Below are 13,712 nucleotides of genomic sequence, written 5' to 3'. Positions count from 1 at the left end.
GACTGTCCGTTCACTGACTGTCTTACACAGCTTGCCATTATTTTGTGACAATTAAGAACATTTCCTTCCAGCTCTCATGTCATATAATATATATATAATGAAAATGATAATTTACAATGTACAAAATTATTATTTAATAAATATATAACAACATATAATTAACAGAAATGAAAATATTAGACAGATATATGTGATGTGTTTGTCAGCTACGCAGCCTGTGGGATGTGCATGAGCGCATGAGTACACACCACACAGCTCTGCCCGCATCTCTTTTCTTCTCTTCAATGAACTCGAATGAACTTTTCGTTTGTTTATTCCTTGTTCGTTTTATTTTCATCTGAAGCAAGTTGCTGCATGTTAACTAATGCCAACTTGACTTCGCCTCCCTGCTCCTCTGGCATGACATTAGGTGTGTGTACGTGTGTTTGTGGGACGGCGCTGTGTGCTTTGACAAATCTGTTTAACTATGAACCATGTCTGTGTTTGTGCTGTGAATTTTGTAACTTAATATCTGTTTACAGTCATCAACAATCTGCTAACCTCAAGACTCCGGGATGATGCAATCAACACCAGACACACACACACACACACACACACAGTTTGCATCACTCAGGTGGAATGAGAGACCATCTAATTACTGTGTGATGAAGGTAATAAATCTGATTAAACATGTCTATCTTACACATGTCTGTCTGCAAACCTCATACCACACAGAGCTGTCTGACACAATGTGTGTGTGTGTTAAGATTTAGATATAAAGATGAAGTTGGGACGATACGAGAGACAGACAGAGAGGCAGTGTTAATATCAGACATAACAGTCAGGTTTTGATGTATCACACACACACAGGCCTACAGCAGTGACAGACACGCAGTCTCCCGACAGCTAAAGCTCTGTTAATGTGTTATGTCTGCTAGAAATGTGTGTGTCGGCAGTCTTGGCCTCTGACAGCTCCATGAAGACATAATTCCTGTCCTAATCCACCTGCAGATATGGATACTAGACGTACTTTACCCGCTCAAGCACACTGATGCGGTAAGTGTAAATCTCCCATTCTTCTCGCGCTGAGCTCTGGATGAGTCACAGCTTTGGTTTTGCAAGAATGCAAGAATAAGAGTCCACCCTTCAGAATTTAGGTCAATCTGATGGAGGAATTTACCAAATACCCCAAACAAAAACACCACTGAAACATCCAGCGCCTCTAATTCAACAGCGCATGATGGATAAACTACTCATAATAACGACGGTTACAAAAGAAACCAGACTTTTATGGGTTCCGGTTGACCATTACATCATGTCCTAACCAAACACAAGTTATTGTTTGTCTAAATGCCTTGAAATATATATATATATTTTAAATATTTTAGATAAAATCAGATACTTTTTATATAAATAAAAAACAACAATATTATAATATTAAATATATTTATATATATACAGTGCCATGCATAAGTTTAGACACCCATGCTAAAGTTGACTAAAAAGAGGAATAAAAAAATCATCTTTTGGAAATTGAACTTAATGCCTTAATTAAAAAAATTAGGAAAATGTTAAGAAAAAATTGACATGGAGTAATTTCCATAAGATCATCTCTCAATGCAAATCAAACAAGCTATTAGGCTAACTGAAATAAAACCATGCCAATCTCTAGGTATGGTGAAGGCTATGTGATGATGTGGGGCTATTTTAATTCCAAAGGCCAAGGGAACTTTATCAGGATGCATAGTATCCTGGATCCATGAAGTAACTGGCCTTTAAAAATAAAAATCTGCCTGCCTCTATGGGAATTTAACATATGGGTGTCCAGACTTATGCACCCTGTATTTTAAGGAAGAACATTTATTTATTTACGATACATTATTCATTCACAAAGAAAATTGGTGTCCTTAAAGGTTGGATTTTTCCAAAAATGTTTAATTAAGGCATTAAGTTCAATTTCCAAAAGATAATTTTTTTATTCCTCTTTTTAGTCAACTTTAGCATGGGTGTCTAAACTTAAGCATAGCACTGTAGTTTATATATAATTTATGCATAATTATTGAAATGTTTAACTAATCACATTTTATACTAATATAAAAATTTGTATAATTTATTATTTATATATTTGATCATTATATCAATTATAATATAAATTTTTTTCGTAAAATAATTATTACATATTTTTATAATAATTCTCATTATTCTCATTATATATTTAAAATGATTTGACTTCAAATGTGAATGGTCAAAAGAATAAAAAGAAAGATGAAAGATGAAAGAACTGCAGGCCGTGATATGCCCCGCGGGAGCATTTGGTCTTTCTTGCTTTTTGATGGATCGTAGAGAGATGTGAGTCACGAATTAGAAATATGAGCGATTCTGTCTACACTATAGATGCAGTGAGCAAACAAAAACAAATAAAAAAGGCGAAATTGTTTAACGAAATGACAAAATCAAAGCCAATCAAAACATATCTGTTTGATATACAAGATTTCGCTGTGTATCCAGCTTACAAACACTATCCAACTTACAAATCGAGAGTAGTAAGGAATACATTCATAAGTTTACGCCCCTAAAGCTGGAAAGAACTAAACAAAATGCTCATAAACGCTTGATCTTTCTTAGCTAATGACTGTGCTGAGCAGAGATGAGCAACTATGAGAGTTTGATTGAAACGTGAGTCACGACTGCTCAGATGGCTGTAAAAAAAACACACCAGTTTGAGTTCTTTAGAAATGTGAGTGATTCAGTCTACACTGCAGAAACAGTGAGCAAACAAGAATTAATAAAAGAAGCACATTTCAGCAACACACACACACACACACACATTGCCGCGTATGAGAACAGGTGGGTGAGTGAAGGGTGGGGTGCGAAAAGTGCTTGGGTGTGTATGTTTATTTGAGCGAGAGGGACAGAAAATAGAAAGATAGACTGTAAGCGAGGTGCATACGTGCCTTGGAGAGAGTGAGAGTTTTGCTGTTTTGCTAGCAGACATCATGCTCAAAGGTCTTTACATGCGTCTGAGAACGTATCCTCGCCCACTATCACACACGCTGACGTGGGAGCCGAGATCGAGAGGGGTTGCTAGATTCCAGACGTCGAGGTGCGAGTTGTTGTGACGAGCTAACGTCTGACTCTAACAAACACATACACAGGATCTGTAGGGCATCCAGGGACAAAACACACCTGGTATCTGTGTGGTGCTGGAGGGACTGTAATGGGATTGGTGGGGGCGGGCGGTCCCGTTGCCAGGGTTCATCCTCAGACTGGCCCTCTGGAAGCGCTCGATGTCACTCAGGCGATCGGAAAACTGCTTGTGAGGGTCGTCCGGCTTCACACGGTGACCTGGGGAGACACATGCAATGGCTTATTAGAAGGAGAATGAACCCCGAACATACCTTTGACTCACCCCTCAGTTTTTGCACAGACAATTTATAGTAAAGACACTTGTTGGAAATAAATCGAGCCAGAAATGTGAAACTTGTTAAAGCACTTCAAACGGCAAATTTAGTTGTCTTGTTTATGCAAATAAACTATATGGTTATGCATTACTATAAATATTTTTATGGTTATGCACACACTTCACATAGGCAGCAACTAAGCACTCTCACAAATTAATCCAATAAAGTTTGACATTAAAACTAACAACATCATGTTCTAATAAGCATAAAAATACACAAATATTGTGTAAAATGGTCTGGAAAAGAGCTTATGGCTTTCAGACAGAGCTGTGTACTCAGTCGTGACTCATGTAATGCTTGATGATCCACAGAGGAAATCACCAAGAAAAACCTCGCTATGAGTGTGTGTGTGTGTGTTTATCACTGACAATTATTTGCCATCCCACTTCAATAGCAATTACACACACACACACACACACACACACACACACACACACACACACACACACACACACACACACACACACACACACACACACACACACACACACACACACACACACACACACACACACACACACACACACACACAATCATCCTCATCATCATCATATGTGTAGTCTGGTCAGCTCTAATGGATGAGTTTAATGTGACTATCAGTGGCTTGTGTGAAGAACATGTGAACATTTTGTGGTTTTTAATGTGGAGTAATGGCTGTATTTGAATGTTTTATTCAGATATAGAGAGATAACAGACGCTGTGATATGGATTTTGTGTGTTCTTGCCCTCTCTTTCACCCAAGGGCAATGCATCACTCCACGTTTTTCTTTACCCCTGGGGTAATATTTCTGTTAGTTTATCGCTCCCTCCATTTGTTGCCATGCACTGTCTCCCCTCTCTCATTCGATCTAAATGATAAATACTCTTTTTTTTTTTTTACTTTTTGGTTTGTTTATAAAGTGCGAGATAAACAAACACATATTCCCAGAGGAAAGAAAAAAAATATTTCTCAGTTGTTTCTCCTAGACTTACAATGAGATTAAATAGAAAACAACTAAAGACTTTTTTCCCCTACTTTTCAGATGTTTCACGAGAAAAAGAAGAGATCTGATTGATTGCAAAAATCTGCAATCAACATCAATCAAATGTATCATCAAATGATATGAGCTGCTATCCACATTCATTTTCTAGTTCTACTCTTACTATATGACTCATTTGTGTCTATTTTTATTTCTCTCAATACATTTCAGGAGACAAAGTTAGCACGTAAATGCAAAACAACTGAGATCTCCTTTACAGCTCCTATGGCACAAAAGAGCAGTCAAATGCATGCATAAATATTACTTTGTTACTGTAATACTATTATTAAGCTGTACTCTTAAGTCACTATATTGTGACATCGTGTATATCTTCTTAATGCAGTTGTAAAGTCACACAGTTAAACCCTTTCTGTCCAGGCACTAGCGTGAGCAGTGTCTCTCCTGTACGGCTGTGGGGTCAAACCCTACATCTGCCCTGGCTACATTCACCCTGTCTGAATTATTATGGATGAATGAATATTTCATAGGTAAGGGGGCACTTAGACAGGAATGTTGACTTTTTGTGAGAATGATATCATAACCACAGGACACACACAGACACACTAATTAGAGTGGATCCCTCTCATACACACACATACACGCACATGTCATGGGGAAATGGACTGGGATGAACACAACTGCAACAGACACTGCATGATGGAGATATAGATGTACACCACAACCTCTTAATAAAGATGTTCAAATCAAATTCTCACCTTAACATGCATGTTTGACCATGGGTTAGGGTGTGTGTTATTTTATTAATAATATTAATTTGATTAAATTGTACTGAAATGTAATTAGCCAAGTCACAAAAGAAGAAGTATTATCAGATCGTCAGGTTAAATTATATATGAGATTATATACAAATTATATAAACAATATATTTACAATGTAAACATATAATCATTATCGGTTGTCATATCATTCTCGATTTATCAATGATTTAATGACTCAAATACACTTGAATTGGGTATTGAGTGAATCAATGTTTTCGAATGAATCGGTTGAGTAAATGATTCAATGGATCATTCATTCATCATAGTTCATAGTTCAACTCTTGAGTCTTTCATTCATTTGTCATGTGACAGATGCAATGAACTAAATGTTCATAAATGACCCCTGACTAATTTACACAAATAATGCGCAGATTGACATGCAAACACATATTTTTCACCAGAAATTCAGTGTAAAAAGAACAACCACAAATGACCAAACTGGTTAATGATATGTCTTCCTCATCTTGACTAAGTTTCATCGTTGCTCTTAGAGTAAAACCAATCCTGCCCACTAACAGTTCTGGGATATAAGAAGTATAGCCATCGTCATCATTCATTCGATTTCGTACTTTCTGCACATGGAGTATGTGTACACAGAGGCCCTCTCTGCACACTTTCAGCTTTCATACTTGCACTGATCAACTGACTGATACGCCCAGCTTCCTTCCTTCTCTCTCTCTCTCTCTTCATTCTCTCTCTTTAACGATGAAAAGAAAGAAACATATGTTCCCCTTTTGGACAGACAGAACACAGGCTCTTTTAGCGCTGGCGGAGTGTGTATGCATTAGGGCAGGACTGAAACTCGACATTTGCTGTGGAGGGCCAGACATGTTACGGCGGGCACTCTATTAATATTTGTACGGGTGTCTATAAATGTGGCTGATATAGGCACTTGATAACATTGTGAAATTGATCTGCACAGACGGTAACGCGTGCTTTAGCTCGACCGACTGAAGAAGGTTTGGAGAAAAATAAGATTTTGCTAGCCTGGCAAGCCAGACCTATACATCAAGATGTTAGGTCTGGCAACTCACCATAGACACGGCTCAATCCGAGGGGCGGGATAAACGGCTGTCTTTCAAATTCCCTCTCCACGCAATAGGACAGCGCTTCAACCAACCAGAGCGTTTTCCCCAACAGCGGAGCTAACGTTAGTCGATAGATTCAACTTTTGAATCTGGCCGGCAAAACTACGAACACATCTTCCTTTTTTAAGAATGACTTAAGTGCCGTTCTTTGCTCTTTTCTCAAAGAAAAACTTAACTCCAAGTCCTCCAGAGTCACGGCCAAAGCCGATTCGAAAGATGTTCGCCAGCAGCAACTCTGTCGTCATTATGTTAAGCCCGCCCCGCCTACTCTATACACGATGTGATTGGCCTGACCCAATTTAGGTTTTTCCAGCACGAAAGTCAACGGAGAGTTGCTAGACCACCCTGGCTGCAAAATAATTTTGCGTCTAGATTTGCGTCTAGATTTCTAGGCTACGATTTTGCTGGATTTTCTGAAATGAGGGACGTTTACAAACACATATTTTCATCAATTATTGCCATTAATTTTTTTTCATTTTTTAAAGGAATTCTGCAGAAATCGTAGACATACTTTTGACTTTTGGCATAAAATTACCAACCACAATTATTATTATTATTTTATATTTTACGTGCCATTTACACTAATAAAAAAAGTCATGGAAAAATGTAACTTGGTAATTCAATGATTAGTAAAAATGCTCATTGCATATCAACTCAGTATCTTGTAAACACAACTTTCAGGCAAACTGACAGAAATCTTAGATCTCCCAAAATGCAAACATGCGAATCCTATTTTTATGCGCAGTATGCTTCGGATGGTGTGTGTTCAGACTTTGGACGGCCCCCGTCTGAGGATGAGAGTAGTCTAAATTTGCTCAATAGGGTTACCATCTCTGAAAATGCATTGTAAAGCAGTTCTATATGACTTGAAATGTCTCGATGTGTGAAATGAATGTAGAGCTCCACCTGTTTTATCCTCCACCGTTGTAGTTGACAGTTGGTGGGAGTAAGTTTGTGCGAACGTCAGGTGTGGTTACCGAGGCCTCAGATGAAAGTGTGCTTCCGTAGTAACGAACGCTGGAGACGTTTCTACATCTGCTAAGATCACTGCACCTGTCTTCTTTTTCGAACCACTCACACACTCACTCTCTGTCCATCTGAGAGCTGTTGTGATGTCAGAGCAGTGCTCGACCAATCCCATCAACCCATGACAGGAAATGGGTTTGTGCCAGTGAAGTGTGTTGGGGAGTAAACTAAAATCCCGAACAGAGCCTCTATTCAACCTCAAACTGCACACGGCACTCTGTTTCTGAGATTTTTCTGCCCCTCAAATTTGAATATTAATGAAATCCCTGGGAGTAAGACAATACTTGAATAAAAAAAGTAATTTTATTGTACTTTTTTTTTTTTTGGTTCTTTCATACTGATTCAGCTACTTTACCTTCAAAAATATGCATGAAAATAAAGAAGAAATGACAGTAACTACATGAAAAATTTAAGCTGCATTTACCTAATTGAAATGAAATTAAAACATATTCATGTGTAGTGGTTAAGCCATAAGCCATCATTACTGGCCTTGAGCAAGTCCTTGTAATAAGTTGTCTCAAACACTTCTCGTCATGTGGAAATCCGAGGGAATAAAGAGTCTCTTTTATAATTATCTTTGGTCCTTAATTAATTCTCTAGGGTAAGTTGATAAAGACCCTTCGATACTGCCCATATCCATTAGACAATACACGAGCCAGAGGCAGTAACCCACCGCTTTGTGTTTTCAATGCCAGTGTTTGTTACGCCCTTTTTGCTTTTCCTGTTCAGGTCATATGCAGAAAAGCATTAAAAGCAAAAAGGGCGTAACAGCACACATGTGTTTGTGGGTGTTTGTGACTTCACTGAGAAATTACATATGTGTTTCTGGATGTGTGCTACAAATACTCCTTAACAAAAAATATGATATATTTTGAAATATATTTATAATATTTTAATAATGCATAATAATATTTCTTGAAAAAATCTTTTTTCAAAAATAATCTTTTAAGAAAGAAAAAATGAGCTCACTTGTTTCACAATTGTCAGTCAAAAATAATTCACAACATAGTTCTCATACTCTATTATTACATAATTTTGATGGCCCTCCTCTTTTTCTTAAACATGTAAAAATAGTCATATAAACGACGAGTAGTTGAGTCCAGGCAGTGTGCATGTCAGAGCTATTGTGTTCATATGTGCATGCACCTGCAAATGAGTGGTTTGGTGTTTTGGTTGGCCTAGTTGTAACTCAAACCAAGAAACCCTTCTGACCCAGATGATGCGACATGCATTTGACTCTTGTGAGCTCAAGACGGAGGTGTTGCATCTAACGGAGGTGTTCTGCTCTCTGCTGGCTGTATGCAGCTGGAATGTTCTGAAATATAATGCCTGGGTTTTATAGGACAAAAGAACGAGCACACGTTGTGTTAAGAGTGTGATTTAGGAGCGCATTCCCTTGCCAAGCTAATGAAATTTAAACGCAACTGAGTTTTCGCGTGAGGAATTTCACCCGGCTCTTTAAGCGTGCAGCTCTCAGAGGAGACTGACTGTCTGAAGACTTTATTTGAGATTATTCTGGAAGATGGGGTGGAAATTAGGGAGGAGATGACAGAGAAAGGAGGTGATCTGATGAGAACTGCTAGAGGTGTTAAAGGGCAGGAAGAGACCCTTGATTTCAAAACGCCAGCGCCCACGCGTGAGTGCGCCTGTGACAGGATTTGACGCAACTGCAGCTTGCAGGAGTGTGAGAACTGATACAGAGATATATCTATCACGCAGAATAGGTTTCAGTCTTATTGTTCACACACATAATTGTTTACTTAGCTCTCTAAATGAGGACATACCGTAGAATATATATAGTATATAATCTTATCTTCAGATCTTCTCATATCTGTAAATAACAGAATTTATTCTACTTACTCTTTGTTATCTTACTATCATTGGGTGGGCCAAGTTTTCTGAACTTCAAACAGGCCTCATTAATGTATGGCGGTCATGGTCAAATGTATCTGTCTGACGTCAGAAGTGCGGAACGAGACATGTTAGCAGAAAGTTTTGAGCTTGAAAAATGATAGTTTTCGTGGCACAATGAAGTCTTTTATCTCAAAAGATCAAGGATAAATTGATTCCTCATGATATGAACCTAAAATGTTGAAACACTACGCTTTGACAGAGAGAAATTCTCCTTTTCCCAACAAGCTCTGCGTGTGTGTGTGTGTGTGTGTGTGTGTGTGTGTGTGTGTGTGTGTGTGTGTGTGTGTGTGTGTGTGTGTGTGTGTGTGTGTGTTACTGGAAGTCTGGGCACATCTCGCTTCTTCAATTAGGCTATTTGCAGAATTTTCCTCACTGTTAAAAATGGCAGAAAAATAAACAGATGATTCACTATAATGTTCCCGTAACACTCCTCCCTCTCCTTTCTGTCTCTCTCTCTCCTACCCAATGCCTCTCAGACGTTTATCATGGACTGTGAGGTGCTTTATTACGCTACTTTATTAAATTAGTCTTTAAAGCAGCTAATGGTGTCTGCAAACACAGGTTGAGCTTGGAAGATGAGGGATGGAGATATTGAGTGTGTGTTTGTGACTTGTGCATGGGTGTATAGATAATGCCTCTCTTGTCAGCCTTTGTCGAGTTTATCCCTCAAAGAAAAGAAAATATGACTGGGAGGTGAATATAACAAGGACAGAATCATCCTTTATATCCTTAAATACCCCCTTTTTTTTTTGGTCAAATGCTGAGCTGTAGCTCTAGGATCTGCAAGGATTCATTGCATGCTAAAGCAGCCATGCGCACATTCAGTGGCTAAATCTGCACTGCAAGCTTGACCATTTGTTTTCACTGTAATGAAACGTCTGTTCATTTTTCAAACGCATTCCATTCATTTGCCATCCGATATTGGCTCCATTCATATTTAGCGTCAGTGGTGACGAAAGCTGCCACTCGCCGTTAGCCATGTCCACCAGCGTTGCTTTGAAGAAACATTCTTATGATGCATAGATAGCAGAACGATTGTTAATAGCATTTGCGTGATGATACCACCATTAAAAATTGCAGAACACTCGCACAAATGCAAGATTTGTGTCCTCCCAAAGGAAAGAAAAATCTCAAATGAGATCTCAACATCTCAAATGAAGAAAACGACAGCAAATATGATCCCTTTAAAGCATGAAATCAGACTTTCCCAAAGAGCCAGTAGGAGTTTTATCTATACTTTTATCTTTATTTTTGAATTATTAAATTATCATCTGCAATATGCAGAACTAAGCATTTATATATAAATATATGGGTGTGGCATGCATTATTTAATGGATGCCACACCTGGCAGGTGTTTTACGCACACACATACTTAGTAATGTATGTATGTACACTCCTTTATTTACAGAAACACAGAATGATATCTGTGGAAAAATAACACAGCAAATGATATTGTTAAAAGATTTACATGCCCTCTGAGAGATGTGTGCCAAAATGCAAATACAGTCGAACTCGAAACCCCTGGCTATAATCTTCTCTTCTCGTCTCTTCTCTTCTCGTCTCTTCTCTTCTCTTCTCTTCTCTTCTCTTCTCTTCTCTTCTCTTCTCTTCTCTTCTCTTCTCTTCTCTTCTCTTCTCTTCTCTTCTCTTCTCTTCTCTTCTCATACAATATCAATCCACCTAACATCTCTGATCAAATGCTGCATAAGCTTTTCATAGAACTAACTTCATTTTTCTGGGGTATTTTTGCAATGACTTATAACAAACTGGTGATTTTTTGCTTAGCAAGAGGGCATGCATCTTTCTTAAAAACTAATGCTGCTGGTTTGATCGGTTGTTAGGTAATAACATTTATACACTGAACAAATTTGGTGTAGGATTTGGTGAAAAATTTTCACTCAGAAATAAAGCTAGTAAATTTCACAAATAATTACAAAGAAATGGCAAGTGACGTTGAATAATTATTTAAATTTTTTTTACAGTGCATTTTACGTGCGAATAAAGTGTCTAAATATTTCTGGGGCCAATTTATCTATGCTAAGTATGGAGAGCATTCAACATTTCAAGATGCCTGTGCTTCTGTTTTTTGTGTGTGTGTGTGTGTGTGTGTGTGTGTGTGTGTGTGTGTGTGGGGGGGTGGGTGGTTGGGGGGGGTCCCGTCTATCAGGTTTATCAACTCCGTAGGTAAACATTATTGAGGTATTATTCTATTGGCAGCACTATCAAAGTACACACACAGCCTCAGTCAGCCCGCGCCTGGGGGAGGAGAGGGTGTGGTTTTTCTCATGAAAGATGCCATCAACACAACATATCTGACAAAAGTAGAATACACAAAAAACACACACACACACACACTTCAATCTACGATTGTGGCGAACATGCACATTAGTTTTCAGCATTATTGGCCGGTCACTTAGCCGAAATCCAATTATTTTGCTCATATGTGACTCTGTTTTTCTCATGACAGTGTGAACAGCACAAACCACATGGAATCTGATCTTTTCTGATCCATAAGTGGTCCTATATCTGATACAGGTCAGATGTTTTGCAACGCGACCTCGATCTGAACAGTCAAATCGGAATTCATGCGACTTTTATGTCCCTCTAGAGCAACATTCGTCCCAATTCTGCGCTCATGGGAGTCACTTCAGAGATTTAACATTTCCTGAAGTTATCAAGACTATTGCGAAAGGTAGTCAGTGAAGGACAGTCTCAGAACTCATCAGTATAACAGTGACAGCTCTATATACAAGCAAAACATGAGGGCTCGTTTCATAAATGTTTAAAAATGATGCACTCCTTTTTTGCATCCTCGTCTTAGTTTTTTTTTATATTGCCTGTGCATAAATTTGCTGGCTTCCATGGCAGATCACACGATAAATAATAATAAATGCATATTCTCTTACTTTAATGCCCTATGACAGCCCTATTCCGTATGACAGCATGCTTTTTATCATTCTTTTGTGCATGCGGGTCACTCCAGGACCATGATATGTTTGCACTGGAATCTGATATTGTCAACAATGTGCAGCTAGGCTATACAACAAAATCAGATCTGAGCAACAAATCAGAATTGAGCACTAAGGCTCGCAGCCTGAACGTATAGCCTTAGTGTTCCAATCACTTCCATACACTTGCAGACATTTTTGCTGGGTTTCATTTTGCATGACTGAAAAAGATTTTTGACAGGGGATCAAAACATTAAAGATTATAATTATTTACCATTTAGTCCTCATGTCCTGTCTCGAGTCTGAAGTACTTTCGCATACTGTAAGTCTAATGTAACCGCACCATAACCACTCACACAATTTCCCACTGCATTGTGTCTGAAGCACCTGTTCATTAGTGATAGTTGAGTGAGCGCAGGCTACAGATCAGCCACGCTATGACAATGCGACCCGCTCTACAGGAAACGGCTCTAAAGAATCATTACAAGCCAAATGTCAGAGAGACAACATGATAAATATGACATGCATGAGGAAATCTAGCATTACACACTAACAAAAAGATAAACAAAGCGCCGGATTTGCATATACTTTGCATTATTACATGCCATTGCATTTTACAAAATATAAAACCAAGTGGCATTTGCTCAAGTGATGCTAGAGCTTTCCACAGACCTAACTGGGTACCACGATTTTTACTACATTTCAAACATTCAGAAGAAAGAAAAACAATTTATAAAGAAAATGAAGCCAATTTTTAGGACAATAAGAATTGTTTGCATCGTTTACATTATTTGAATGACTATAAAGCACATTTTCTCTCAAAATAAGTTCTCATTGCTGTAATACAGTCAAATAAAAATTTAAATACAATTGTACAAATGTATTATATAAATAAATGTATAAATATTATATTAAAATATTTATTTAATATTTGTAAGACATTTGTTTTTATTTAGTTTTTTTTTAAATAGAATTGGCAGGAGGATGAGCTTAATTGTCAAAAAAAATATTTTGAAATGGGGTGAGCCAGGACATGTTCTTGATAGCCTTCACTTAACATCACTTTTTTGGATGTATGAAGTCAGTTCTCCTCAAATTCACCCAGGTGTCCTAGCAGAGAGTAACCACAGGTGTAGTTCATCACATTCACTATGGACATGTTCCACTAGTATTTGCCCACCACAAAGTTTAAAAAAGTTAACAAAAACTGTGGTTTCGCTTAAAACATGTACTTGTGCTATAAATGCCACTTGGTTTGATATTTAGTGCAATTATTGTTATATTTATTATGACAGTGTCCAAATTATTTTGGGGGGGGGGGGGGGGGGCAAGTGTACGAACAAAGATGCCAAAATGTAAACAGCAGCCCTGACTTTATCCGTTATCTCTCGCTCTCTCTGGTTGTGGTCGCGGCTGCATTAGTGTTATGGATCTGTACCCCTAGCAGGCGTTCAGTGCTGTGTTAATTCAGCGGCTCTAATGTGGTCAGGCACTGCTG

At 38.2% G+C, this 13,712-nt stretch overlaps 1 protein-coding gene across 2 annotated transcripts in view; it reads right to left on the bottom strand.

Annotated features, from left to right (window-relative positions):
* The window catches only part of runx3 (RUNX family transcription factor 3), a 61,356-nt gene that overhangs the window by 14,257 nt on the left and 33,387 nt on the right, over window positions 1-13,712 (bottom strand). For both annotated transcript variants that reach the window (XM_082153426.1, XM_082153427.1), the window contains exon 6: window positions 3,166-3,324. In XM_082153426.1, the coding sequence (XP_082009552.1) occupies window positions 3,166-3,324 (159 nt within the window). The remainder of the gene's footprint in view (window positions 1-3,165; window positions 3,325-13,712) is intronic.

Source organism: Leuciscus leuciscus, assembly GCF_965113295.1.
Source record: "Leuciscus leuciscus genome assembly, chromosome: 22".
Classification (NCBI taxonomy): Eukaryota; Metazoa; Chordata; class Actinopteri; order Cypriniformes; family Leuciscidae; genus Leuciscus; species Leuciscus leuciscus.
This window is presented reverse-complemented; position numbering and strand designations above follow the sequence as displayed.